Below are 26,340 nucleotides of genomic sequence, written 5' to 3' on the forward strand. Positions count from 1 at the left end.
TTTCATTATTGATTTGATTCTTTTGTCCCACAAAATGACTTGATCAAATTTGTCCTGTCTGTTTACTTAAGAACAGGGGAACATCTAAAATCTGTGATAGTTTCCAAGTTACATACTTTTAAGAGGCTTTTCTCTTATATAAAATACAAGGAGGAAGGAAATACACCTAGAAATCATTTCACCATTTTTGCTGTAAATTTTAATGGGTGATATGATGGTATTAATTTTCTTGCTAGATATGGATAAATTTCCTTGTCTGTGTTAGGAATTAAACATTATTAACTAGAAAGGGTTAGTGAGTTCATGTGCTCATGCTTATATCTGAGATCTTGTATACCATTCTTTTTCGAATTATATAGTGCATCTCTCCATTTTTGTGCGGTACTTATATTCCTTACCCTTATTTTGAAGGTTTTATATTGTAAGTATTTGACTTAATATAAAATTATTTTAATGCAAGATAAAAGATGTAGAGTCTTACTTTAGTTGATATTAGGATGCAAAAAAGAATAACAGCAAAGAACGTGATAGATAAAGCTTTTTTCCCCTTTTTTCCTTTTAAATCTATACTACTAAATATAACAGATCAACATCAAAATCAAAAGACATTCATAGACAGTATGGTTCAGTTTTAGTTACAAAAACAAAGAGGTCTTCAAAAAATTCTTATACAGTGCATTTTTATTTTCTTGATGAAATGGTAATTAGATAACCTGGTTATTCAGAGTTTAGTTTTACTCCAGAATTTGTTTTTATGTTGGGAGAAACTGAATTTCGATCCTAGTCACTTGTTAGTCTCCATAGTGAAACTGAGCTTCTTTCATTTAACAGTTAGTATGTCTATACATTCAGAATACTTCTTATTGGAGGAAAATTATGTTTATATGCAGATATAAAATGTCTAAACTCATCTGTCATGAAAAAAGTGAATGAAGGAGAATTTCTGCACCCATGTAGAAGTTTGCTTGAATTAAACAAAAAAAACTGACCCTGACAAAGGAGGACTGGACTGAGAAGCAATGCTGTCAGTGCTGCAGATACTGGGAAAAGCGGCAGTGGGCAACAAAGAGCATCATCCCGCTCTGGGTCCTCAAAGAATCCCCATCCCCTCCCCCCTGACCTCCTGCCAGAATGTTGGGTTTCAGTGAATGAGCAGATTAATGGATATCAGGAATAGTGTGGACTGGGCTGAGGACAGGATAATTTGCTTGAGTAAAACTACTGACTTGAAACCATTAGAGGCCATCTACTTGGGTAGAGGAACCAGCCACAGACCATTAAAACCATTGCTGTTGGAAGGGGGTCATATAGTAAGGAAACCACTGAAGACCAAGAGAGAAAAACAACAGAAACACAGCCCCAAGGTCTGTAAGACTCAAGAGTTGGGCAGCACCCACCCAGTAGGGACCCAGCATAGATCTGGGGCTAACAGCTAAATTTCCCAGGCTCAGCATGCCAGGGAGAGCAACTGCTTCTGTTGGAAACAAGCCCTGCATCGTCACCTGATCACTAGGGCCATGTCAGTGGCAGCATCTGACTCTGTGAGAGTCTCAGTGAGAGACTCTGCCTCTGTACTGCCTTCTATATGAAAAAGGAAAGTGCCTATGTCTGAGGCTATCAGAGTGCTTCAAACTTGGGCTCCTCACATGAAGGGCTTGAGGCTGGCCCTGGTGCCAGGACTTTCATGTGCCAGGTTGGGGATCCTGTTGTTCTTGGTACTGATTTCTCTGCCAAGCCTGTACTGTGACCTGGGCTCACCACATCACTCTTCCTATGAAGTAGTCATTCCCAAGAGTCTGACAGTGGAAGGAAGGGAAGACCAAGTGGAAAAGCTCTCCTATGTGCTATTTATGCAGGGCCAGAGGCAGCTGATTCACCTGACGCTGAAGACAGACTACTTTGTGGATAACTTCCCGGTCTTCAGCTACCACGATGGCATCCTGGGGCAAGAAATGCCTCTCATCTCGCGGGACTGTCACTACGAAGGCTACATAGAAGGAGTCCCAGGTTCTTTTGTTTCTGTCAACACCTGTTCAGGCCTCAGGGCCTCCTGATTAAGGAGGAAAATCCTATGGCCTTGAGCCCGTGCACTCTTCCAAACGGTTTGAACACCTGTTGTACGCCATGGCCCTGGCTCGAGTCTCCTGTGGCGTCACGTCCAAAGACAGCCAAGTGGCGTCCACCAGCCGGCGACCAGAGAGCGGCAAGCCTCACAGCTGGCAGGTGCCATCCGACTTGTGGTCACATACCAAGTACGTGGAGATGTTTGTCGTGGTCAACAACCAGCGGTTCCAAATGTGGGGCAGTGACGTCAATCAGACAGTCCAGAGAGTAATGGACATCATCGCTCTGGCCAACAGCTTCACAAGGGGAATAAACACAGAGGTGGTGCTGGCTGGAATGGAGATTTGACGGAGGGGACCTCACAGAGGTCCCGTGGACCTGCAGGTTGCACTCAGGAATTTCAACAGCTGGAGACAAGAGAAGCTCTTCCATCGTGTGAAGCATGATGTTGCCCACATGATCGTGGGACAGCATCCTAGAGAGGATACGGGGCAGGCATTTCTCAGTGGTGCCTGCTCCAGTGATTTTGCGGCAGCCGTGGAATCCTTCCACCACGAGGATGTCCTCCTGTTTGCAGCGCTCATGGTCCATGAGCTCGGACACAACTTGGGTATTCGGCACGACCATCCGGCCTGCATTTGTAAAGACCGGCCCTTCTGCCTCATGCGAAAAAACATCACTAAAGAAAGTGGCTTCAGCAACTGCAGCTCTGACTTCTTCCACCGGTTCCTCTGGGAACACAAGGGGGCCTGCCTGTTCAACAAGCCTGGGCACAAAGGCCGCTTTACGGAGGGCTTCCGCTGTGGCGATGGCATTGTAGAAGGACCTGAGCAGTGTGACTGTGGTTCTAACTGTGAAAGGCACCCATGCTGTGACACCAGATGTAAGCTGAGAGAGCATGCAGAATGTAGTGACGGACTCTGCTGTGATAAATGTCGCCTGAGATACCAGGGATTCATGTGCCGTGCTGCTCTGGGAGAGTGTGACCTCCCAGAGTATTGTAATGGTTCCTCGGGAGAATGTCCCAGAGACAGCTATAAGCTAGATGGTACCATGTGTGACAGAATTCACTACTGTGCTGGAGGTCGGTGTAAGAACCCTGACAATCAATGCATGGATATATACGGGTCCCCTGCAAGGTCTGCCCCAGAAATGTGTTACGTTTCAATGAACACAAGAGGGGACCGGTTTGGAAACTGTGGTACCACCAGCTCACCGAGGTTAACATATCTGAAGTGTGCAGATGATAACATATTTTGTGGCAAACTTATATGTACAAATGTTAGAGAGATACCACAACTCAAACCCAATCATACACTGATCCAGGTCGCTCACAAAGATGACTGGTGCTGGAGCATGGATGCCTATGGCACTGCTGATGTCCCTGATGATGGAGATGCACACACTGGCACTCTCTGTGCCCCACACAAAGTCTGCATGAATCACTTGTGTACTGATTACACCTCACTTGGGTACAACTGTGAGACAACAGAACTGTGTAACGGGAAAGGAGTTTGCAACAATTTTAGGCACTGCCACTGTGAGGATGGCTATGCGCCCCCCGACTGCAAAGATCCAGGAGAAGGTGGTAGTGTAGACAGTGGTCCTCCTAGGATATCAATTCAGCTTTCAAGTGGAGGTGAAAGTGAAACTCCAAAGAGACGCAGTTATGAGATTCAAGGTATTGGCAACGTTGTTTTCATAGTCCCTTCACTACTTTTAGTACTTTTGATAATTGCAATACTATTTATTAGCCTCAGGACTGGAATTGAATCAGTAGAGACCCCAGGGGGTATCTCAGATGAGACTACAGAGGAAACCAGTAGTGAGGTATTCATAATGGAGCTCCTCCCAAGAGAAGGAGCCCCACCAGGCAGGATCCCCACCAGAACAGGGGCCCAGAGCAGGGCCCCCCCACCAGCTGGGGCACCAGAGAGCACCCACATCAGAGGGACCCACACAGGCACCACCCCCACCAGAGGCACCCCCACCAGAGGGACCCACAGGACTCCCCCACTGGATGCCCCACCACCAGGACAGCCAGTATCACAAGAGGCAGCAGGTGAAGGACAAGGATAACCAAAGGCAGAAGTGTACTGGAGGAAGAATTCAAAAGTATCAAATGTCTCAAGCACTGAGTGGGAATAAGGCACTCACAGAAGCAAAGGTGAAGTGACAACTGATGGACCCTGTAACTCTGACAGGGATAGTCTACAGAAACATAACAACATAGGAACAGGATGACAAGGTTTTCAGTATTCATTTTATTAATTTGGTTATATATTCATATGTGAACTCATATGTAAAATATTCTACACTTTCGCTTTTTTCCCATTTCACGAAACAATTTTATGTAAGTTCTCCTCATGAATCATACTCATCAATGTCATCTTTTAGTTGGGCCAATTTCTGACCTGAAATTACTGTTCACAGCATACTATCTTCCATCTGCACTGTTTGATATACACTATTATTTGCACCTAAGATTATCACAGGATCATTCATCCCACTCATACGTATTATTTAAAGAATGTTATCTGTTCAGTAATCTAATTTGCTTCAACAATTACTATTCATGAATAGGAAATGATTTTAAATAAAAAGCTATTTTAAGAAGCATCACTTCAGACTCCATAGTGCCTAGTCCTTGGGGCTTCTTTATTTTGCGGCTCTCTTGGAAGGGGCTACATCTGCTCCAGGGGGATCTGATCACCTTGGATGCATGAGGGTGGTGCATGAGGGAAGGAGAGCCCTTAGGCAAGAGACAACCTTGTCTAGAGTGGAGTTCAGCTGGAATTAATAATTATTGCTTTTTTTTCTGTTTTTCCACTTATGTTTATTTCTGATTTTTAAGTTAATATATTGCTGATTGACTGTCTAAAGAAACAGAGCTTTGGAGGGGGGTCAACTGTGTGTAAAGAGAGAACAAAGCACATGTAACATCACCAACTCTACGCAAGACAGTGTGTGCAGTCAGATGCTCTACCCTGAGCAATACCCCCAAGCACACGTAACATCACTGACATGGTTCTAAGTACTCTACACGCACCCTTAATTTCATCCTCCCGTGCACAATATGAGACTCCATCGTGAATACGAAGAAACAGAGGCTGGAGAGTTCTGCTCTAGAGTTGGTAAGGAGTGGAGCCTGTGTCACCATCACTGTCTCCTAGACAAATGCACAAGTATTTACCTGATTTCTCTGCTCCCACAGTAGTCTATTTTCCACCCAGCAGACAGAGTGATTCTTTTAAAAAGCAAGTCAGAACCCACCCATTATCTTTAAAAGTTGCTGGTAGGTCCATAGCCTGAGGGCCTCATGTTGATCATTTGATTTGACAACGGAGAGTTGTTTATCCACTGACATCCCGGAGCTGGCAGTTTGGATGGATGCATGGGGGTGAAAGCTTATTCCAGTGGAGTCAAAATGCAAAAGATGGGCCCGAACCCATTTGTGAAGGTGTCCAATCTCTTTAGTATTCAGAGAAATGCAGCTTATCTAGCCGTAGAGAGATATCACTATACACTCACAAGACTGATTACAGAAGAAGGAAATTCCAAGTATTACCATGGAACAGTGGAAACTCTCATCAATTGCTTTAGAAATGTAAACTGGCAGCCACTTTGAAACAGCATATACTGAATACCCTTGACCTTTCTACCCTGACATCTGCATCCTCTGACTAGATAATAATGGACACAGAAGCATACTTCACAGTATTCCAAAAGAACTCCACGTTGTATTCACAGATAATACAATGGACGTTAAATTGTGACAGACCCACACAGAGAAACAGAGGAGTACAGCAACGGAAAGGAATGAATCACAGTGGCACACAAAAGCACCTAGTAAGCTTAAATACTACTGTGGAACTAAAGAGGCTTTGCATTAACACTGCATTCATCTGGCTTCATATCAAGTGAAGAGGAAAATGGGAAGCACTTCCAAAGGTCAAAATAAGGGTCTACAGAAGCCCCCTCCTCCACAAAAGCAGTGGTAACACTGGCAAAAACAGTCACAGTCAACTTTTTTTGCAAGTGTGGAAACTGTCTAGGTCATACAACAACAAAACAGCTCAATCTTGGTGAGAGCAGTGAGGTGTGTGAACTTTTAACTACCCAACTCCCATAGCCTTCTCCTCAGGTGCCCACGAGTCATCTCAAGTACAGCTCAACTGCATCGTCTCAACTGCAACGGCTGTGAAAACAGGCAGCCTGGTAGAATGGACAGAACGGTCTGGAGCTCCCTCAAAAGCCTACCCATAGCATGACTACTAGTTTGCGTGTCTGGCAGGCTCCTGGAGAATCCCCATTCAGGAAACCTGTGTTCCTATAAACCTCATAGGAGAAAGCGTAAGGCAAAAGTTTCACAGCACTGGATTTGGCAAAGGTTTCTCAGCTATGACACCAAAAGCACAGAAACAGAAGAAAAACAGACAAGATGGACTTTAGGAAAATACTTAAATTTTGTGCATCCAAAATTACTATATATTCACAGAGTGAAAAGGCCACCCACAGAATGAGAGAAAACAGTTGCCAATCATATATCTGATAAGGAACTACTATCCAAAATACATAGCGAAAACTCCTAAAACTCAACAACAAAAAACCACACAGCCTGATTCAAAACATGGGCAAAGGACTCAAATGGAAATTTCTCCAAAGAAGATACACAAATGACCTTTTCAGATATGAAAAGATGCTCGATGTCACTCATCCTTAGGGAAATGTCAAGCTAAACTACAATGAGATGCCACCTCATATCCATTAGCATGACCACTACAAAAACAAAAGAAAACAGAAAAGAACAATGTTGGAGAGGAGGTGGAGAAAACTGGAACACTTGTGCCCTACTGGTGGGAAGGTAAAATGCTACAGCTGCTGTGGAATGGTATGGTAGCTCCTGAAAGATATTAAAAATAGAATGACCATGTGATCCAGCAAGTTCACTTCTAGGTATAAGCCCAGAAGGATGCAAAGCAGGATCCCAAAGAGAGCTTTGTATGTCCATACATGTAATGTTCAGAGCAGCATTATTCACAACAGCTAAAATGTGGAAGCAACCTGAGTGCCCACAGAGGGGTGAATGGAGAAGCGAAAGGTGGGCTGTACATACAATGGAATATTATTCACCCATAAAAAAGAGGAAAGTCTGCAAACTGCCACAACATGGATGGATCTTGAGGACATTATGCTAAGTGAAATAAGCTTGTCGCAAGAAGACAAATACTGTCAGATTCCACTTAAATGATGTACTTGTGTAGTAAAATCATACAGACAGAAAGTAGGATAGAGGTTGCTAGGGGCTAAGGGAAAGAAGATAATGGGGATTTATACTTTAATGAGCATAGTTTCATTTTTACATAACGAAAAGAGTCCTGGAGATGGACAGTGGTAAGAATTGATGCTTTTGAACTGTGGTGCTGCAGAAGACTCTTGAGAGTCCCTTGGACTGCAAGGAGATCCAACCAGTCCATCCTAAAGGAGATCAGTCCTGGGTGTTCATTGGTAGGACTGATGTTGAAGCTGAAACTCCAATACTTTGGCCACCTGATGTGAAGAGCTGACTCATTTGAAAAGACCCTGATGCTGGGAAAGATTGAGGGCAGGAGAAGGGGACGACAGAGGATGAAATGGTTGGATGGTATCACCGACTCAAAGGACATGGGTTTGGGTGGACTCCGGGAGTTGGTGATGGACAGGGAGACCTGGCGTGCTGCGGTTCACGGGGCCGCAAAGAGTCGGACACAACTGAGCGACTGAACTGAACTGAATGTAGCACAACAGGGACGTTACTTAGTACCACTGACGTGTACACTTAAAATTGGTTAAAATGGAAAATTTTATATTCTGAATGTTTTAACAGAATGAAAAAAATCCAAAGAAAAAAATGAGATAATTTTCCACTCTAAGAGGTAACCATTGAGAAAGTGCAAAAGCCCACAGAATCGGAGAAAACATTTGTAAATTACATACTGACGGAGGTGAGCTAGTACCCATGAAACATTTAGAACTCTTACAACTCAACAAGACACCCTGTTTTAAAAGGGCAAATTATGTGAGCGGTTGTTGTTGTTACTCAGTCGCTAAGTTGCAACCTCATGGACTGCAGCACGCCAGGCTTCCTTGTCAATCAGCCAACTCCCGGAGCTTGTTCAAACTCATGTCCATTGAGCTGACGACGCCATCCAACCATCTCATCCTCTGTCCCCTTCTCCTCCCGCCTTCAATCTTTCCCAGCATCAGGGTCTTCTCCAACGAGTGAGTTCTTCGCATCAGGTGGACAAAGTATTGGAGCTTCAGCTTCAGCATCAGTCCTTCCAAAGAACACCCAGGGCTGATCTCCTTTAGGATGGACTGGCTGCATCTCCTTGCAGTCCAAGGGACTCTCAAGAGTCTTCTCCAGCACCACAGTTCAAAAGCATCGATTCTTCGGCACTCAGCTTTCTTCACAGTCCAACTCTCACTTCCACACATGACTACTGGAAAAACCATAGCCTTGACTAGACGGACCTTTGTTGGCAAAGTAATGTCTAGGTTGGTCATAACTTTCCTCCCAAGGAGTAAGCGTCTTTTAATTTCATGGCTGCAGTCACCATCTGCAGTGATTTTGGAACCCCCCCCCAAAATAAAGTCTGACACTGTTTCCACTGTTTCCCCATCTATTTCCCCTGAGCTGATGGGACCAGATGCCATGATCTTCGTTTTCTGAATGTTGAGCTTTAAGCCAACTTTTACACTCTCCTCTTTCACTTTCATCAAGAGGCTTTTGAGTTCCTCTTCACTTTCCGCCATAAGGGTGGTGTCATCTGCATATCTGAGGTTATTGATATTTCTCCCGGCAATCTTGATTCCAGCTTGTGCTTCTTCCAGCCTAGCGTTTCTCATGATGTACTCTGCATATGAGTTAAATAAGCGGGGTGACAATATACAGCCTTGACGTACTCCTTTTCCTATTTGGAACCAGTCTGTTGTTCCATGTCCAGTTCTAACTGTTGCTTCCTGACTTGCATATAGGTTTCTCAAGAGGCAGGTCAGGTGGTCTGGTATTCCCATCTCTTTCAGAATTTTCCACAGTATGTTGTGATCCACACAGTCAAAGGCTTTGGCATAGTCAGTAAAGCAGAAGTAGATGTTTTTCTGGAACTCTCTTGCTTTTTCCATGATCCAGCGGATGTTGGCAATTTGATCTCTGGTTCCTCTGCCTTTTCTAAAACCAGCTTGAACATCTGGAAGTTCACGGTTCACGTATTGCTGAAGCCTGGCTTGGAGAATTTTGAGCATTACTTGACTAGCGTGCGAGATGAGTGCAATTGTGTGGTAGTTTGAGCATTCGTTGCCATTGCCTTTCTTTGGAATGAAGACTGACCTTTTCCAGTCCTGTGGCCACTGCTGAGTTTTCCAAATTTGCTGGCATATTGAGTGCAGCACTTTCACAGCATCATCTTTCAGGATTTCAAATAGCTCAACTGGAATTCCATCACCTCTACTAGCTTTGTTCTTAGTGATGCTTTCTAAGGCCCACTTGACTTCACATTCCAGGATGTCTGGCTCTAGGTGAGTGATCACACCATCGTGATTATCTTGGTCGGGGACATCTTTTTGTACAGTTCTTCTGTGTATTCTTGCCACCTCTTCTTAATATCTTCTGACTTCTGTTAGGTCCATACCATTTCTGTTCTTTATCAAGCCCATCTTTGCATGAAATGTTCCCTCGGTATCTCTAATTTTCTTGAAGAGATCTCTAGTGTTTCCCATTCTGTTGTTTTCCTCTATTTCTTTGCACTGATTGCTGAGGAAGGCTTTCTTATCTCTTCTTGCTATTCTTTGGAACTCTGCATTCACATGATGTTCATAATTGATGAATCAAAAACTATGATATATCAATATTAAAAAAATGTTATTTTGCCCAAAGGAAATAAACTATTGGTATCTGCTATGATACAGCTTTGAAAACTTTATGTGAGGTGAAATAAGCCAACCACAGAGGACTACAACTATAATATAGGAATCCATTGCTATGGATTGTCAAGAATAGACAAAATCATAGAGATAGGAAGGAGAGTAGCGGTGACCAGGGGCTGCAGGGAGCAGAGAGTGGAGAGCGACTGCTAATGGACATGGGAGTTTTATTTTGGCATGAGGAAAATGTTCCAAAATTGCTTGTGGTGATGACTGCATAACTTTTCGATCATACTACAAACCACTGAATTGTACACTTTAAAGGATGAGCATTCTGGTATGTGACTTTATATCTCAATAAAGCTGTTATTAAAAGACAACTAAAGTAAAATGATATAATTTGAGGATGCACACATTTAGGAACCAAAATAATAAAGAAGATGAGGAAGTAGGTATCGTAAAAGACAAGATCATGATCTCTCTGAAGCAGGAGGGCATGAGATTGGCAATGGCACGCAGGTGACTTCTAAGAAGCTAAAAGTACTGATTACCTCATCAGGGCTGTACTTAACACAGCTGTTTCTCTCTCTCACCCTCCCTCCCTTCCTTGCTATTTCTCTCTTTTTCAGTAAAATACACACAATATTAAATTAACCATCTTAACCATTTTGAAGTGCACAGTTCACTGGTATTAAGTTCATTCATGTTGTTGTGCCACCATCATCAATATCCACTTCCAGAATTTTTCATCATCCTAAACTGAAAGTCTGCAAGAACTCCCCATTCCTCTACTTCCCTACCCAGGGTAACCTGTATTCTACATTCTGTCTCCATGACCTTGGCTCTTTGTGGAACCTCAGATATGTGAGATCAAAGGTACTGCCTTTCTCATTTTATTTAATACTAATTCACTGAAAAGCACATTTATGCTCTATGCATATTTTGTGACTGTGTTCGGATCAAAATAAAAAACATTTGAGAAAATAAAGAAAGGAGTGGTACTGGAACAGAATGTCTCTACACTGTTTCAAAGAATTTCACTGTGAAACAGAAAAGGAGAAACTAGATGGTGACTGGAAGGTGCTGTGGGCTGAGAGGGATGGTTTTATAAAGGTCAGAAATTACAGCAAATAGTAAGACTGGATCCAGCGGACAAACAGATGCCCAAGATGTAAAAGAGAGAAGGGAGAAAGGTAAGAGTGAATGAAGTCCATGAGAAATTAAAAGGGAAGGACACCCCACACACAAGTAAAAGGATTGGTCTTAGACGGGAGCAAGGACAATTTATTCACGATAGTGGGGGGAGCATTTAGATACAGGTGGTGGACTCAGCTAATGTTCATATGTGGAGGCATCCTTTTGATTGCTTCTGTTAATATTTTTCTCAGTGAAATATGAGGCCAGAAGAAATTAGGAGAGTGAACTGGACAGCAAAACGTAGAAAGAAGTACATTTTGAGATCATGTCTGTGCCAGCAAGGTTTTCGTGCGTTTTTCTGAAGACATTTACAGATATTCAGGGCAGGCACGAAGCCGAGTAGAAACACAGAAGATACAGCAAGTGAGACACCACAGCAACCATACCTGGGAGCTATTTAGTCATTCAATAATTCTTGTTCGTCTACTCTTGAACAAGCACTCTTCTAGACCTGGGAGAGTGTATAAGGAGGAACAAACAGAAGTGGCCACTGAACACATGGAAGTCATATACGAACACAGGGGAGACTTCAGGATTCCTAGTCTTCAACAGGCATGGTCTTAAGATACTGCTCTGCCAAGACCAGCCCAAGAATGGTAATAGGTCTGGAGATACTTACCACCAAGGTTCCCATGATAACTGCACAACGGGGAGACTGCTCTGCTGGCATCTCCCATACACACTTTTAGTGTCATAAATACACACTGTGTTAGAAACAGAACTTGAGAAACTGAATTCTGATGATGTTTTCTTAAAAGTAGGGAATGTCATTTGTCCCACGGGTGACCAGCACACTGGGGTTTATCTATCTGGGGGCACAAGGCAGGTACCACACTGGCTTTATCTAACAGATTGGTCTGTTGTGCATCGCATCTATAATGCCATGTTACATCTAGTTACAATCTCCATGTGATACAGAACAAGAGCTTTAGGAGAGAGGAAACGGGCAATGGAGCGTGCCCACTGAAGACGTCCAAGCCTCCTGGTCTAGAACATTAGGAGTCAGCTGAGCAACGGACGATGGGAGAGTGGGGGAGGGGTGTTCCATGCGGTCCAACTCAAGAAGACATGGAGGTTTTGTTTCCTTTCTCAAGGTACAGTCTTGCATTTTAGAGTCTGCAGTCCCTCTTCATGATTACAGCTCTTCCTAACGTCAGGAAGATCTTAACCACTGGAGTTGAGGGTGTGGAGGGAAGTCACAGAGAAAAGACTATTTGAAGCATAACAGAGAGATCCAAAAGACTAGAAAGGACACAGCCAGAGGCTGACCTCTGAGAGGCAGGCAAGAGCCGCCCTGCGTGCAGCCAGCATAGATCTGAAGTGAGTACCTGTGACAGAGGGTCTGTGTGTCAGGGAGAGCTGCTGCTGCTGCTGGACACAAGCCCTGCATCATCAACTGATTCACTAGGGCCATGTCAGTGGCAGCGTCTGTGAGAGACTCTGCCTCTGTACTGCCTTCTCTATGGAAAAGGCAACTGGCTATGTCTGAGGCTATCAGAGTGCTTCAAACTTGGGCTCCTCACATGAAGGGCTTGAGGCTGGCCCTGGTGCCAGGACTTTCATGTGCCAGGTTGGGGATCCTGTTGTTCTTGGTACTGATTTCTCTGCCAAGCCTGTACTGTGACCTGGGCTCACCACATCACTCTTCCTATGAAGTAGTCATTCCCAAGAGTCTGACAGTGGAAGGAAGGGAAGACCAAGTGGAAAAGCTCTCCTATGTGCTATTTATGCAGGGCCAGAGGCAGCTGATTCACCTGACGCTGAAGACAGACTACTTTGTGGATAACTTCCCGGTCTTCAGCTACCACGATGGCATCCTGGGGCAAGAAATGCCTCTCATCTCGCGGGACTGTCACTACGAAGGCTACATAGAAGGAGTCCCAGGTTCTTTTGTTTCTGTCAACACCTGTTCAGGCCTCAGGGGCCTCCTGATTAAGGAGGGAAAATCCTATGGCCTTGAGCCCGTGCACTCTTCCAAACGGTTTGAACACCTGTTGTACGCCATGGCCCACGAAGCTCGAGTCTCCTGTGGCGTCACGTCCAAAGACAGCCAAGTGGCGTCCACCAGCCGGCGACCAGAGAGCGGCAAGCCTCACAGCTGGCAGGTGCCATCCGACTTGTGGTCACATACCAAGTACGTGGAGATGTTTGTCGTGGTCAACAACCAGCGGTTCCAAATGTGGGGCAGTGACGTCAATCAGACAGTCCAGAGAGTAATGGACATCATCGCTCTGGCCAACAGCTTCACAAGGGGAATAAACACAGAGGTGGTGCTGGCTGGAATGGAGATTTGGACGGAGGGGGACCTCACAGAGGTCCCCGTGGACCTGCAGGTTGCACTCAGGAATTTCAACAGCTGGAGACAAGAGAAGCTCTTCCATCGTGTGAAGCATGATGTTGCCCACATGATCGTGGGACAGCATCCTAGAGAGGATACGGGGCAGGCATTTCTCAGTGGTGCCTGCTCCAGTGATTTTGCGGCAGCCGTGGAATCCTTCCACCACGAGGATGTCCTCCTGTTTGCAGCGCTCATGGTCCATGAGCTCGGACACAACTTGGGTATTCGGCACGACCATCCGGCCTGCATTTGTAAAGACCGGCCCTTCTGCCTCATGCGTGAAAACATCACTAAAGAAAGTGGCTTCAGCAACTGCAGCTCTGACTTCTTCCACCGGTTCCTCTGGGAACACAAGGGGGCCTGCCTGTTCAACAAGCCTGGGCACAAAGGCCGCTTACGGAGGGCTTCCCGCTGTGGCGATGGCATTGTAGAAGGACCTGAGCAGTGTGACTGTGGTTCTAACTGTGAAAGGCACCCATGCTGTGACACCAGATGTAAGCTGAGAGAGCATGCAGAATGTAGTGACGGACTCTGCTGTGATAAATGTCGCCTGAGATACCAGGGATTCATGTGCCGTGCTGCTCTGGGAGAGTGTGACCTCCCAGAGTATTGTAATGGTTCCTCGGGAGAATGTCCCAGAGACAGCTATAAGCTAGATGGTACCATGTGTGACAGAATTCACTACTGTGCTGGAGGTCGGTGTAAGAACCCTGACAATCAATGCATGGATATATACGGGTCCCCTGCAAGGTCTGCCCCAGAAATGTGTTACGTTTCAATGAACACAAGAGGGGACCGGTTTGGAAACTGTGGTACCACCAGCTCACCGAGGTTAACATATCTGAAGTGTGCAGATGATAACATATTTTGTGGCAAACTTATATGTACAAATGTTAGAGAGATACCACAACTCAAACCCAATCATACACTGATCCAGGTCGCTCACAAAGATGACTGGTGCTGGAGCATGGATGCCTATGGCACTGCTGATGTCCCTGATGATGGAGATGCACACACTGGCACTCTCTGTGCCCCACACAAAGTCTGCATGAATCACTTGTGTACTGATTACACCTCACTTGGGTACAACTGTGAGACAACAGAACTGTGTAACGGGAAAGGAGTTTGCAACAATTTTAGGCACTGCCATTGTGAGGATGGCTATGCGCCCCCCGACTGCAAAACTCCTGGAAATGGGGGTAGTGTGGACAGTGGCTCCTCTGGTAAACCAAGGGACAGTATCAACAATAATCCAAGTGAAGAAGAAAGCAAAAGTCATGATTCAGAGGTTGTTAATTTTCGCAGAAACAGTGAAAATAAAGATGAAAGCCAGAGCCTTGACAAGATACTGTATATAGTCCCCCTTTTTCTCTTAGCAATATTTTTAGCTCTAGTTATTGCTGCCAGTTTTCGGGCTAGAAAGGATATGTCACAGTGCTCACAAGAGGACCTCGAAGAATCCGAAGAAGAAGCTGTTCAAATAGAGGAGGCAGTCAGATAAGTGGAGGAACCAGGGGCAGAAAATGAGTAGTGCTAGGAAGAAGTGCTAACATTGCAAACTCTCGATACGTTGGGTAGGAAGGAGGTCAGCTGGGCAACGTGCTGTGGGCACTGACAGTTGCACAGGCTCTGTTTCGGACTCTATGGTCTGCACAAATGTCCAGATGTGGGAGGAGGGATTTTCTTGTTTAGAAGGAAATTATTTTAGTAATTGATTATATGTACATGTGTAAAGTTATCGAAAAGACAATGTTTTACTACTTTTTCCCATTTTCACATTTCATGAAACTCATTTAAATTACACTTTTCTCATGGATTATTCTTATCAATGTCTCTTCTTAGTATGGCAAATTTGACTTCCTCTGTTTTCCAGGGAATGTCGAATCGTGTCTACTTTGCTTGACCTAAGATCTTATCTGTGTGTGCGTGTGCACATGCAGGTGTGTGTGTGTGTACACACACTGCTATCTTTGTTTTTTCACCTCATTCACTATTACATATTATGTTAAGAAAGTTATTTATATGATTTGTTCACCTAATTTGCTTTTAGAAGTATATTCATTAATATAATGTCCGACTCTTTGCGACCCCATGGACTGTAGCCTACCAGGCTCTTCCATCCATGGGATTTTCCAGGCAAGGGTACTGGAGGGGGTCGCCATTTCCTTCTCCAGGGGTTCTTCCCAACCCAGGGATCGAACCCGGGTATCCCACATTGTACACAGACACTTTACCATCTGAGCCACCAGGGACGTCCTTATTCATTAAATAAAAATGTTTAAATGAAAAAGTAAATAAATGTTTGTTTTCAGATAAAGTACCACTATAGCTTTTATGGACTTTATGGAGCCTATTACCTGTTTCTTCCAGTTTGCTTTAGAGGAAGCTACATTTGATCCAGAGAGGTCTGATCACCCTGTGTCTGGGTGCATGGGGGAAAGGAAGCAACCTAAGCAATCTTGTTCAGCGTGGAGTTCAGCTGGAAGTATTGATTATTCTTTTTTCTTTCTGTTTTTCTACTTCACTTATTATATTTATTTCTCATTTCATTTTTAAATTAATATATTGTCGACTGATAGTCCAAACAAATAGAGCTTTGGAGGGGAGTCAATTGTGTATAAAGAGAACACCAAGCATGTATTACATAACATTACCCATTCTGTGCAAGACACTGTGCTATATACTTTACATTAATTCTTAATCATCCCAGCTACTCTATCAGACCTCCATCTTGTCCATGAAGAACTGGAGATCAGAGAGTTTTGCCCTAGAACTGGACTGCATTCTGCCCAAGGATGACAGTCTACATTCTCTACTACCTCATGAGCCTTTTCCTTTAGTGAAAAAAAAAAAGTGAGAGGGAAGACAACTGATATATCCTTAATTGCCCAGGATGTGACTTCCTTCTCAGTGACTCTAATGAAACAGAAGCCTTATAAATCAATGTTGATCTCTATCATGAACTTGCCACACTGTGTAGTTATTATTGATGAAAGAATCCTTTCCCTTATTACATTCTGCCATCATGGAGTGATAGGTTTATGCCCTTTTCAGCTCTGAGGGCCCAGATCACCTTAGGTTCTCAGGAAATGTTGACCAAGTGAATGACTTCACCAGAGCCAACCCTAAAATAAGATGGTAATGTAACTGGATACTCTTGCTAGTTCCTAGACAGAGCACAACTGAAACCTTTCTCAGGTGCTGTGTTGCTACAGGTTAAGTATTCTCAGCCTTGGGAAAGTTTCCGAGCATCAGTTTTTGATGGTACAGTTGCTGAATCCCTCTTCTAACTGCCCACTCCTATGTGAGTGGGAAAAAAGCAAACAAAAGAAGGGTAAAACCTGGTTTAGGCTTTCAAGAAGCTGATGCTAATTACTTTTGGTGGAACAAAACCAAACTTCAGAGCAAAATCCAAATTCAAGCCTTCAGTTATGTAAATTTCCAGACCACAAGATTTGCTGGTAATCAAATCTCTAGACATTGTATCGGAGAAGGCAATGGCACCCCACTCCAGTACTCTTGCCTGGAAAATTCCATGGATGGAGGAGCCTGGAAGGCTGCAGTCCATGGGGTCGCTAAGAGTCGGACATGACTGAGCGACTTCACTTTCACTTTTCACTTTCATGCACTGGAGAAGGAAATGGCAACCCACTCCAGTGTTCTTGCCCGGAGAATCCCAGGGATGGGAGAGCCTGGTGGGCTGCTGTCTATGGGGTCACACAGAGTTGGACACGACTGAAGTGACTTAGCAATAGCAACAGACATCGTATGCCAGGTCAAGATTCATGTGAAAGCACACTATTAGTTGGTAGTGGCTTTGAGAACAAGGGTGAAACTGGGTAACTGAAGGCCTCCAAAGGTAAACCTGTCATTAGAGACTTCTGAAAAAGATGTGGAGGATTTCTGCTGAGAAGCATTCCAGTGCAGAACAGAAGTGGTAACCTTCCTAAGTGCACAGGCTGATGACTATAATAAAACCTAGTAAGCATAGTCTTTTTTAAAAAACTGAAGAAATAGAAGGGAATCCTGATTTAGGGTAATTATGCTTAGCTAACTTAAAGGTGTCCTTTAAAAACCAAAAGTCAGGTAGATAATTGAGAATCAATCAATAAAACCTACTTAGGATTTCACAATATTTGACAACAAAATTTAGCAAATACAAAAGCTGTATAGATTATTTTAAAATTTTTAGTTGCTGTCTTTACAACCAACCCTCACGTTTACAAGACCACGTTAAAGGCAGGAAACAAAGGTTAGGAAAGCCCTTTAAATAAACTTCTTCTGAAAGAATGATAAAAAAAATGAACAGATTTATAAGTTGTCAGGTGAATCTTAAAATGCGTGGAAACTCCACAGTCTCGGCATTGAAGGCCAAAGCTCTTTAGGGTAGACTATAGGAGAGAAGTGACCAGTTTTAATGTGTGCAGGAGAGAGAAGATAGGGTAACTCGCTTTGGAAATCTCCAGGTTCAAGGTGCAATGTTCTGTATTTTGTGTGACTGCCTCTGCTAAGTGTACTCTCTGGCCCATTTAGTTTGGGGGACTCTGAGAAATGCCTGCTTACACTTTCCAATAACCTGTGTTGGCAGTGACTCATGACCTAGCCAGTCGCTGCCCCAGCAAATTCTGACAGTGACTTCTTGCTATCCTTTATCTGCCTTCCCTGGGTGGCTGTTGTCCTCCCTGTGCTCCCTGTGGCCAGTGGGGATCGAAGCCCTTCCTTAGCTTTGCAAAGCGTAGCCACGTTCAGGCTCTGGGCTGGCAGGGAGGGAGGAAGAGGGAAATTACAGTGAAATTTTGATGTAGCCAGTATTAACACTCACAGGGAGACTTGGATAGGTTCTCTCTTTGGATATCCCTAACTTGACCTCTCTTCTTGTTCATGTAAGAGTGCTTTTGGGAATGTCCTCATAACCTGAAGTCAAATTCCACTCTCTTCTCTGGGCCCAGCTGAAGGAAAAAAAAAAAGATTTATAAACACAGGTGATATCATCAACCTCACAGGGATGTGATTCTGCACAAAATAAAGTTTTATATTAGTTTGCAAAATTTTTTGAAAATGTATTAAAAATTAAAAAAAAAAACCTTCTTGTGTTTACTAACATAAGTTCAGAGTACAATTTTGGTGTTTCCTTTGGGCAAATGCGCTCATCAAAAGGTTTTCTCAAAACCCAGAGCAGGTTTCCTTCAAGGATGATTACAAATGGCTGACTCTTTAAAAATAAAATTCCCCATGCTTCTGGACATTCAGTTTTAAAATTCTGTGCAGGAGGGAAGAATAGGAAAGACCAATCCAATACCACTTTTGTTATTCAATACAATTATGAAAGTCTTACATAGGAGGTTATGTAAGGAGGTTATGCCGGAATGAAATACATGAGGGTAACGAATCACTCTGTGAATAACATACCCATGGTGACTCTTCTCTCAGGTAGAAAATATTTTTTAAAATATTTAAAAAGAAAACATCAGACGTGGAATCATGACTGACCAAGTGTTTGCAACCTCATGACTATTTCATTGCTATAAAATATCTTCCTGGCCAATCTAACATCAGGCCTCTGATTCCCCAGACTGATTTTATTGCCAGCCTGGAGTTCAGGAACTCGCATTGCCCCTCTCACCCCCAGGGCTCCCTGGACCCTGCCCCCATTATCTAGGGCAGAAAATATACACTTGGTGGAACATTAAAGGATTGTGACAATTGCAACCTCCTGTCCGTTTCCAACCACTGTCTCCCATGACTTTTGAAAACAAGTTATTTCCTCATATTGCTATGTCAAAGAGGAAGAACCTCTGTCTTCACTACATACCGCGGTCACTTTCCACTCTGGGCTTTTGATCATAGCCTTGTTTCTACTGAATGACCTTACCTTTCCCTTCCCCTAATAAGCTGGTAAATGTCACAGCTCCAGTGAGGCTCTTGAAACTGCTCCTGCATACCTCCATTTTTTGAAAATGAAAACATGGGTTCCCTTTGAGGATACTCTTAGGAACAGCCTATAAGAAAGTCAGCCTGAAACAGATCATCAAGTGGTTGTTTTCTGTAGAACAAGGAGCATATATGCATCCTTATGGTCAAGTGATGTTTCCAAGGTACCTGGAGAGCGAGAAATGTGTTTTTACTCACGGAACATGTTCTTAGAATCTCAAATTCTGGACATACTCTTGTGTTGGCAGGGAAACAGAAAGAAAACCATGTAGCATACAAAAGGAATAAACTCCAAAACTACAATTTCTCCCAGTAAAGCATTTTCAGTCATCTAACAATCACGAGCTGGCTGCAGATGATTTCACATGAAAAGTAGAAACGAAAAAGACATAATGTCAGTGCCAGGCAACAGGAGAAAAAGCTGCTCTCCCTCATGTCTTCCACTGGCCAAAGCCATCTTTATCTACCTAAAGCCATCCTTTACCATTCCATGGATAAATTATGTCACTATAAAAATACAGAAATGAAAATAAATATGCCAAATAAAGCAAAAGGTACCGATTAATTCTTTGCTTTTTAAAAATGAGAATGCATTTCAACTTTGAGGTAACTGACCTTCATGATCTAAGGAAAGCTCACGGACAGAAATCTCTATTGGAGAACTAAAACTGCTGCAATAAAATTATATATATATATGTTAAATTCCCCCAACTACTGAGTCTGCATTGAAGAATTTACATTTTATATAATCTATTAGTCTTACACTAGAGTTTTTCCAAGAACAGATACCATTTTTAATCAATTTTATTGTCCCATTAGCTGTCTTTATAGCAGCTAATAACAGCTATAACAGTATATAACGGCTATAACAATTGTGTTTCCAAAACCACTCAAGCATTAAGAGAAAAGAGTAGGATAGCTTTCCTAAGCACTGTCAGAACTCCCTTCTTCTCCTTGGAGCTAAGAGCATGAGTGCTGTATAGGCTTCAGGCCTTGTGTTCTTCGAGCCTAACAAATCCAACCAGGAAAAAATTTCTGAGAGTGAAAAACAGCCTTTTCATAAAGGATAATATTGCCTTTCTTCTGATTGAGGGGGCTTCCATATTCCACGTTCCCAAGTCCCAAGTGTTACTTTTTGGCTGATTGGTCTGAGATGTGGAACTTCACTAACCTCAGGCCTGGGTTTCCTCCTCAGTTGGATAACCACACAAAGGGTTCTCAACCACACAGCGTGACTGGGAGATTCAGTTAGATCACATAAGTGATGGTATCTAGTGCAGTACCTGGCATACAGCAGGTGCTCAAATAAATGCTGAGATAATCTAAAATCAAATGTGATGATGGATGTAAGACAGTATTGTTAATTCTAAGCTATTCAGCAATGATATAATTTAGCCACTATCAAGTCATCATACTGAATTTCCTTTACATCGATGGCATTCTGACCTACCATATCACCATCTGCAAACGTATTCTATTTCCCCTACTCAATCGTACATCTCTGGGAGTGAGGCACAAGATCTGGCTAGTGTGGCAGTCACTGCCTTGGGTGCAGTTATGGGTAAGAGTGATGGGGACTTTATTGTTTTTCTCAAGATCATGGTGGCATGCAAAGTAATCTTGCTTATTGGATTCTAATCAAGGACTCCAGCTTCCTCCCTCTTCTGACTAACCTCAATCTTTAGCATGTAAATGGCCCAGGACAGTTGCTAGCCAAGCTTGATGCTTTCTACAGACGTCTAATTTTAATCAGAAAATGAGACTTGTTGCCGCCGCCTCTAATCGCACATTCATTCAGTCATTCATTTGGCTGCTACTGAGTCTTCATCCATGAACTGTTCTATTACTGTGGAAATGGTAGTCAATAAGATAAAGTCTCTGATCCCATGAAATTTTTATTATTTTTTTTGAAAATTTTAAAACTTACAAAACTGACACAAATAAACAGAAAACTACACAATGTGCCAGGCTGTGATGTGTGTGATGGAATGCCATGAATGCAAAGGGAACAAGAGTAATGCTATTAGCATAGAATGCTATTTCAGGCCAACGGTCAGAGAAGTCCTGTCTGATAAGGCGATACTGGAGGAGAGACATGCAGAAAGTGAGGGAAGAAGCTCGGGTATCAGGGGGAAGAGCAAACCAGGGGGAGGGAACTCTAAGTGAAAAGGCCTTGAAATGGGAGCATGCCTGGCATGTTTGAAGAACAGCACGGAGGTCAGTATATCTGGACACAGTGAGCATCACAGAGAGTAGTATGCGGGCTGAGAGGAGACCAGACACATGAAGACTTGGAAAGGAATTATGTTTTTATTTCAGCGGAGATGGGAAGCAGGGAAGGGTTTTAGCAAAGGAGTAAACAGAGCTGAGGAGCACTGAAGGATAACCCCATCTGCTATGGCAGTCAGGAACAGGCAGGGACAGGGGAAAGGCAGAAGCGGAGAACCCTTAGAGACTCCTGTGATTTGCCAAGTGGACAATATTGGAAGCTTTTAGGAGGATGGCTGTAGTGACAGTGATGAGAAGAGGCTGGAATTTGGGTATACTGTAAGGTAGAGCTACAAGGATTTGCTGATGGAACAGACAAAGAGAGTGAGAGACAGGCAGAAAGGAAGGATGGTTCCAGTAGCTTTCCCTGAGCAACTGCAAGAAGAGAGTTGCCCTTTATTGAGATGCGGATGAGTGTGGAGAAAGCACGCACCAGACACATTCAGTTTGAGATGCCCATTAAACACCCATGTGGCCATGTCAGCTTGGCAGTAAGATGACTGAGTCTGGAATTCAAGAGAGAAGTCAGCCAGACTTCTCTATATGTGATGGTTGTCAGTGTTCAGATGATATTTCAAGCAATGGGACCAGGTGACACTGCCAAGGGAGCAAGTACAGCTAGAGAAGGGAAGAGATCCGAGGACCCAGTGAGGACTAAGCCCCAAGGTGCCCTCTGTGTAGATGGTGATGAGATGAGGAGAATTCAGGAAAGAAGTGAGAGAAATATTGGCCAGTGTGGTAGGGGTACCACCAAGAGAGAGTGTTGCCCTGAAAACCAAGAGAAGAATGTATTTCTAGAGGACTTTTACTCTACAAATGGTACAGTGCAGGGCCCTGTAGGGCTCCTGGGCACAAGGCCTTGGTGTCCCCCATTGCTTTGATGACAGGAAACAGCCTTCTGTCAGCTTCCATGACCTTCCCTGAGTTCCAATGGACAGATTCGAACAGTTGCTTATTAGGGAAGGGTGGGAATGAGAGACCAAGGAAAAACAGTCAAGAGCAGCCTTGGGGCAAGGTCCTGTTTCCCCATCAAAGGATACATACAACAGTATCTTTGAGCTATTTTGAAGATATTGAAGCCCTCTCGAGGTAGGAGAAGTTAATGATTAATGATGGCATATTGCCTATAGCATGTAGACACCAGATGAGTTGGACCTGAAGGTTGATGATGTGGACTCCTACCTACCTCACCGTCAACCCACTAGAAGAATGCCCATGAGCTGATCATGCCCTCTTTGAACAATTACTATAAAGCTTGTCACTATCTTCCCCAAGTTAAGACACTTGGTATTGAGGGCATTAGCTCACTGTGTTCGCCTTTGCCTGCCAAAGCAATAAAGCTTCTCGTCTCTACTTCACCCAAAACTCTGTCTTTGAGATTTGATTTGGCATCAGTGTACAGGGAAGCTGAGCTTTCAGCATCACAAACTCAGGGCATCTACGAATTCTCTTGGCCCTACCTTCAATACATACCCAAAATGTAACCCATTACCACCACTTTCAACTCTCCAGTACACTGCAAATTACCATCACCCCCTCCTAGACAACTTCAAAAGTTTTTAACTGGTCTTGTCTCACACAAGAGCCTATTTTCCACCCAGCAGACAGTTATTCTTTTAAAAAGTAAGTCAGAATACACCCATTACCTTTTTTGTTTCTGTTTTTTAACTTTTTATTTTGTATTGGGGTATAGCAGATTAACAATGCTGTGATAGTTTCAGGTGAATAGGAAAGGATTCAGTGGTAAATATACATGTATCCATTCACCCTCAAACTCCCCTCCCATCCAGGCTGCCGCATAACATTGAGCAGAGTTCCATGTGCTATAGCAGGTCCTTGTTGGTTACCTATTTTAAATACAGCAGGGTGTACATGTCCATATCAAACTCCCTAACTATCCTTTCACCCCTAACTTTTCCCCTGGCAACTATAAGTTCCTTTACAAAGTCTGTGAGTCTGTTTCTGCTTTGTAAGTTCACTTGTATCATTTTAGATTCCACATAAAAGGGATGTCATATGATATTTCTCCTTCTCTGACTAATTTACTTCTTTCAGTTCAGTTCAGTTCAGTCACTCAGTCATGTCTGACTCTCTGTGACCCCATGGACTGCAGTATGCCAGGCTTCCCTGTTCATCATGACTCTTTCTAGGTCCACTCATATTGCTTAAAGGACACATATTATCATTTAAATGCTGCTGGTAGGTCCATAGCCTGAGGGCCTCATGTTGATCATTTAATTTGACAATGGAGAGTTGTTTATCCACTGACATCCCGGAGCTGGCAGTTTGGATGGATGCATGGGGGTGAAAGCTTATTCCAGTGGAGTCAAAATGCAAAAGATGGGCCCAAAACCATTTGTGAAGGTGTCCAATCTCTTTAGTATTCAGAGAAATGCAGGTTATCTAGCCGTAGAGAGATATCACTATACACTCACAAGACTGATTACAGAAGAAGGAAAATTCCAAGTATTACCATGGAACAGTGGAAACTCTCATCAATTGCTTTAGAAATGTAAACTGGCAGCCACTTTGAAATAGCATATACTGAATACCCTTGACCTTTCTACCCTGACATCTGCATCCTCTGACTAGATAATAATGGACACAGAAGCATACTTCACAGTATTCCAAAAGAACTCCACGTTGTATTCACAGATAATACAATGGACGTTAAATTGTGACAGATCCACACAGAGAAACAGAGGAGTACAGCAACGGAAAGGAATGAATCACAGTGGCACACAAAAGCACCTAGTAAGCTTAAATACTACTGTGGAACTAAAGAGGCTTTGCATTAACACTGCATTCATCTGGCTTCATATCAAGTGAAGAGGGAAAATGGGAAGCACTTCCAAAAGGTCAAAATAAGGGTCTACAGAAGCCCCCTCCTCCACAAAAGCAGTGGTAACACTGGCAAAAACAGTCACAGTCAACTTTTTTGCAAGTGTGGAAACTGTCTAGGTCATACAACAACAAAACAGCTCAATCTTGGTGAGAGCAGTGAGGTGTGTGAACTTTTAACTACCCAACTCCCATAGCCTTCTCCTCAGGTGCCCACGAGTCATCTCAAGTACAGCTCAACTGCATCGTCTCAACTGCAACGGCTGTGAAAACAGGCAGCCTGGTAGAATGGACAGAACGGTCTGGAGCTCCCTCAAAAGCCTACCCATAGCATGACTACTAGTTTGCGTGTCTGGCAGGCTCCTGGAGAATCCCCATTCAGGAAACCTGTGTTCCTATAAACCTCATAGGAGAAAGCGTAAGGCAAAAGTTTCACAGCACTGGATTTGGCAAAGGTTTCTCAGCTATGACACCAAAAGCACAGAAACAGAAGAAAAACAGACAAGATGGACTTTAGGAAAATACTTAAATTTTGTGCATCCAAAATTACTATATATTCACAGAGTGAAAAGGCCACCCACAGAATGAGAGAAAACAGTTGCCAATCATATATCTGATAAGGAACTACTATCCAAAATACATAGCGAAAACTCCTAAAACTCAACAACAAAAAACCACACAGCCTGATTCAAAACATGGGCAAAGGACTCAAATGGAAATTTCTCCAAAGAAGATACACAAATGACCTTTCGCATATGAAAAGATGCTCGATGTCACTCATCCTTAGGGAAATGTCAAGCTAAACTACAATGAGATGCCACCTCATATCCATTAGCATGACCACTACAAAAACAAAAGAAAACAGAAAAGAACAATGTTGGAGAGGAGGTGGAGAAAACTGGAACACTTGTGCCCTACTGGTGGGAAGGTAAAATGCTACAGCTGCTGTGGAATGGTATGGTAGCTCCTGAAAGATATTAAAAATAGAATGACCATGTGATCCAGCAAGTTCACTTCTAGGTATAAGCCCAGAAGGATGCAAAGCAGGATCCCAAAGACAGCTTTGTATGTCCATACATGTAATGTTCAGAGCAGCATTATTCACAACAGCTAAAATGTGGAAGCAACCTGAGTGCCCACAGAGGGGTGAATGGAGAAGCGAAAGGTGGGCTGTACATACAATGGAATATTATTCACCCATAAAAAAGAGGAAAGTCTGCAAACTGCCACAACATGGATGGATCTTGAGGACATTATGCTAAGTGAAATAAGCTGGTTAAAAAAAGATAAACACTATATGATCCCACTTAAATTATTTACTTGAGGAGAAAAATCATACAGAGAGAAAGTAGGATAGTAGTTGCTAGGGGCTGAGGGAAAGCAGACAATGGGGATTTTTATACTTAATGAATATAGGCTTTCTTTTTTACACAATAAAAACAGTCCTGGAGATGGACAATGGTAATGCTAGCACAACAGTTAACAGTACTAAATACCATTGAAGTATATACTTAAAAATTATTAAGATGATATACTTTATGTTCTGAATATTTTAACAGAATAAAAAAATCAGAGAGAAAGCTGAAATAATTTTCTACTCTAAGAGATAACCATTGAGAAAATGAAAAAGCCCACAGAATGGGACAAAATATTTACAACTTATATACTTGATGGGAGACTAACCCCAAGAAATATTAAGAACTCTTACAACTCAAAAAGAAAAAGATACCCTGTTTAAAAAAGGCAAATGATGTGAATAGACACTTATCCAATGAATATTAAATGAGTAATAAGAATAT

At 43.1% G+C, this 26,340-nt stretch overlaps 2 protein-coding genes across 2 annotated transcripts; both read left to right on the forward strand.

The window, feature by feature from the left end:
- The first annotated feature begins 430 nt into the window (after positions 1 to 430).
- Positions 431 to 4,143, forward strand: LOC102273933 (disintegrin and metalloproteinase domain-containing protein 1a-like). The gene is given in 2 exon segments (XM_014480397.2): positions 431 to 2,056; positions 2,058 to 4,143. Coding segments are annotated over 2 exon segments (2,538 nt in total). The 5' UTR covers positions 431 to 1,604.
- A 5,279-nt stretch (positions 4,144 to 9,422) lies between these two features.
- Positions 9,423 to 15,418, forward strand: LOC102270371 (disintegrin and metalloproteinase domain-containing protein 1a-like). The gene has a single exon (XM_005911642.2). The coding sequence runs from the start codon at positions 12,576 to 12,578 to the stop codon at positions 15,000 to 15,002; it is 2,427 nt and encodes an 808-aa protein (XP_005911704.2). The 5' UTR covers positions 9,423 to 12,575; the 3' UTR covers positions 15,003 to 15,418.
- Positions 15,419 to 26,340: the final 10,922 nt, after the last annotated feature.

Source organism: Bos mutus, chromosome 17 (genome assembly GCF_027580195.1).
Source record: "Bos mutus isolate GX-2022 chromosome 17, NWIPB_WYAK_1.1, whole genome shotgun sequence".
Lineage (NCBI taxonomy): Eukaryota > Metazoa > Chordata > Mammalia > Artiodactyla > Bovidae > Bos > Bos mutus.

Excerpts from the sequence above, each read along its gene's own strand:
- LOC102270371 (XM_005911642.2), top strand. The coding sequence starts at position 12,576 with ATGTCAGTGGCAGCGTCTGTGAGAGACTCTGCCTCTGTACTGCCTTCT.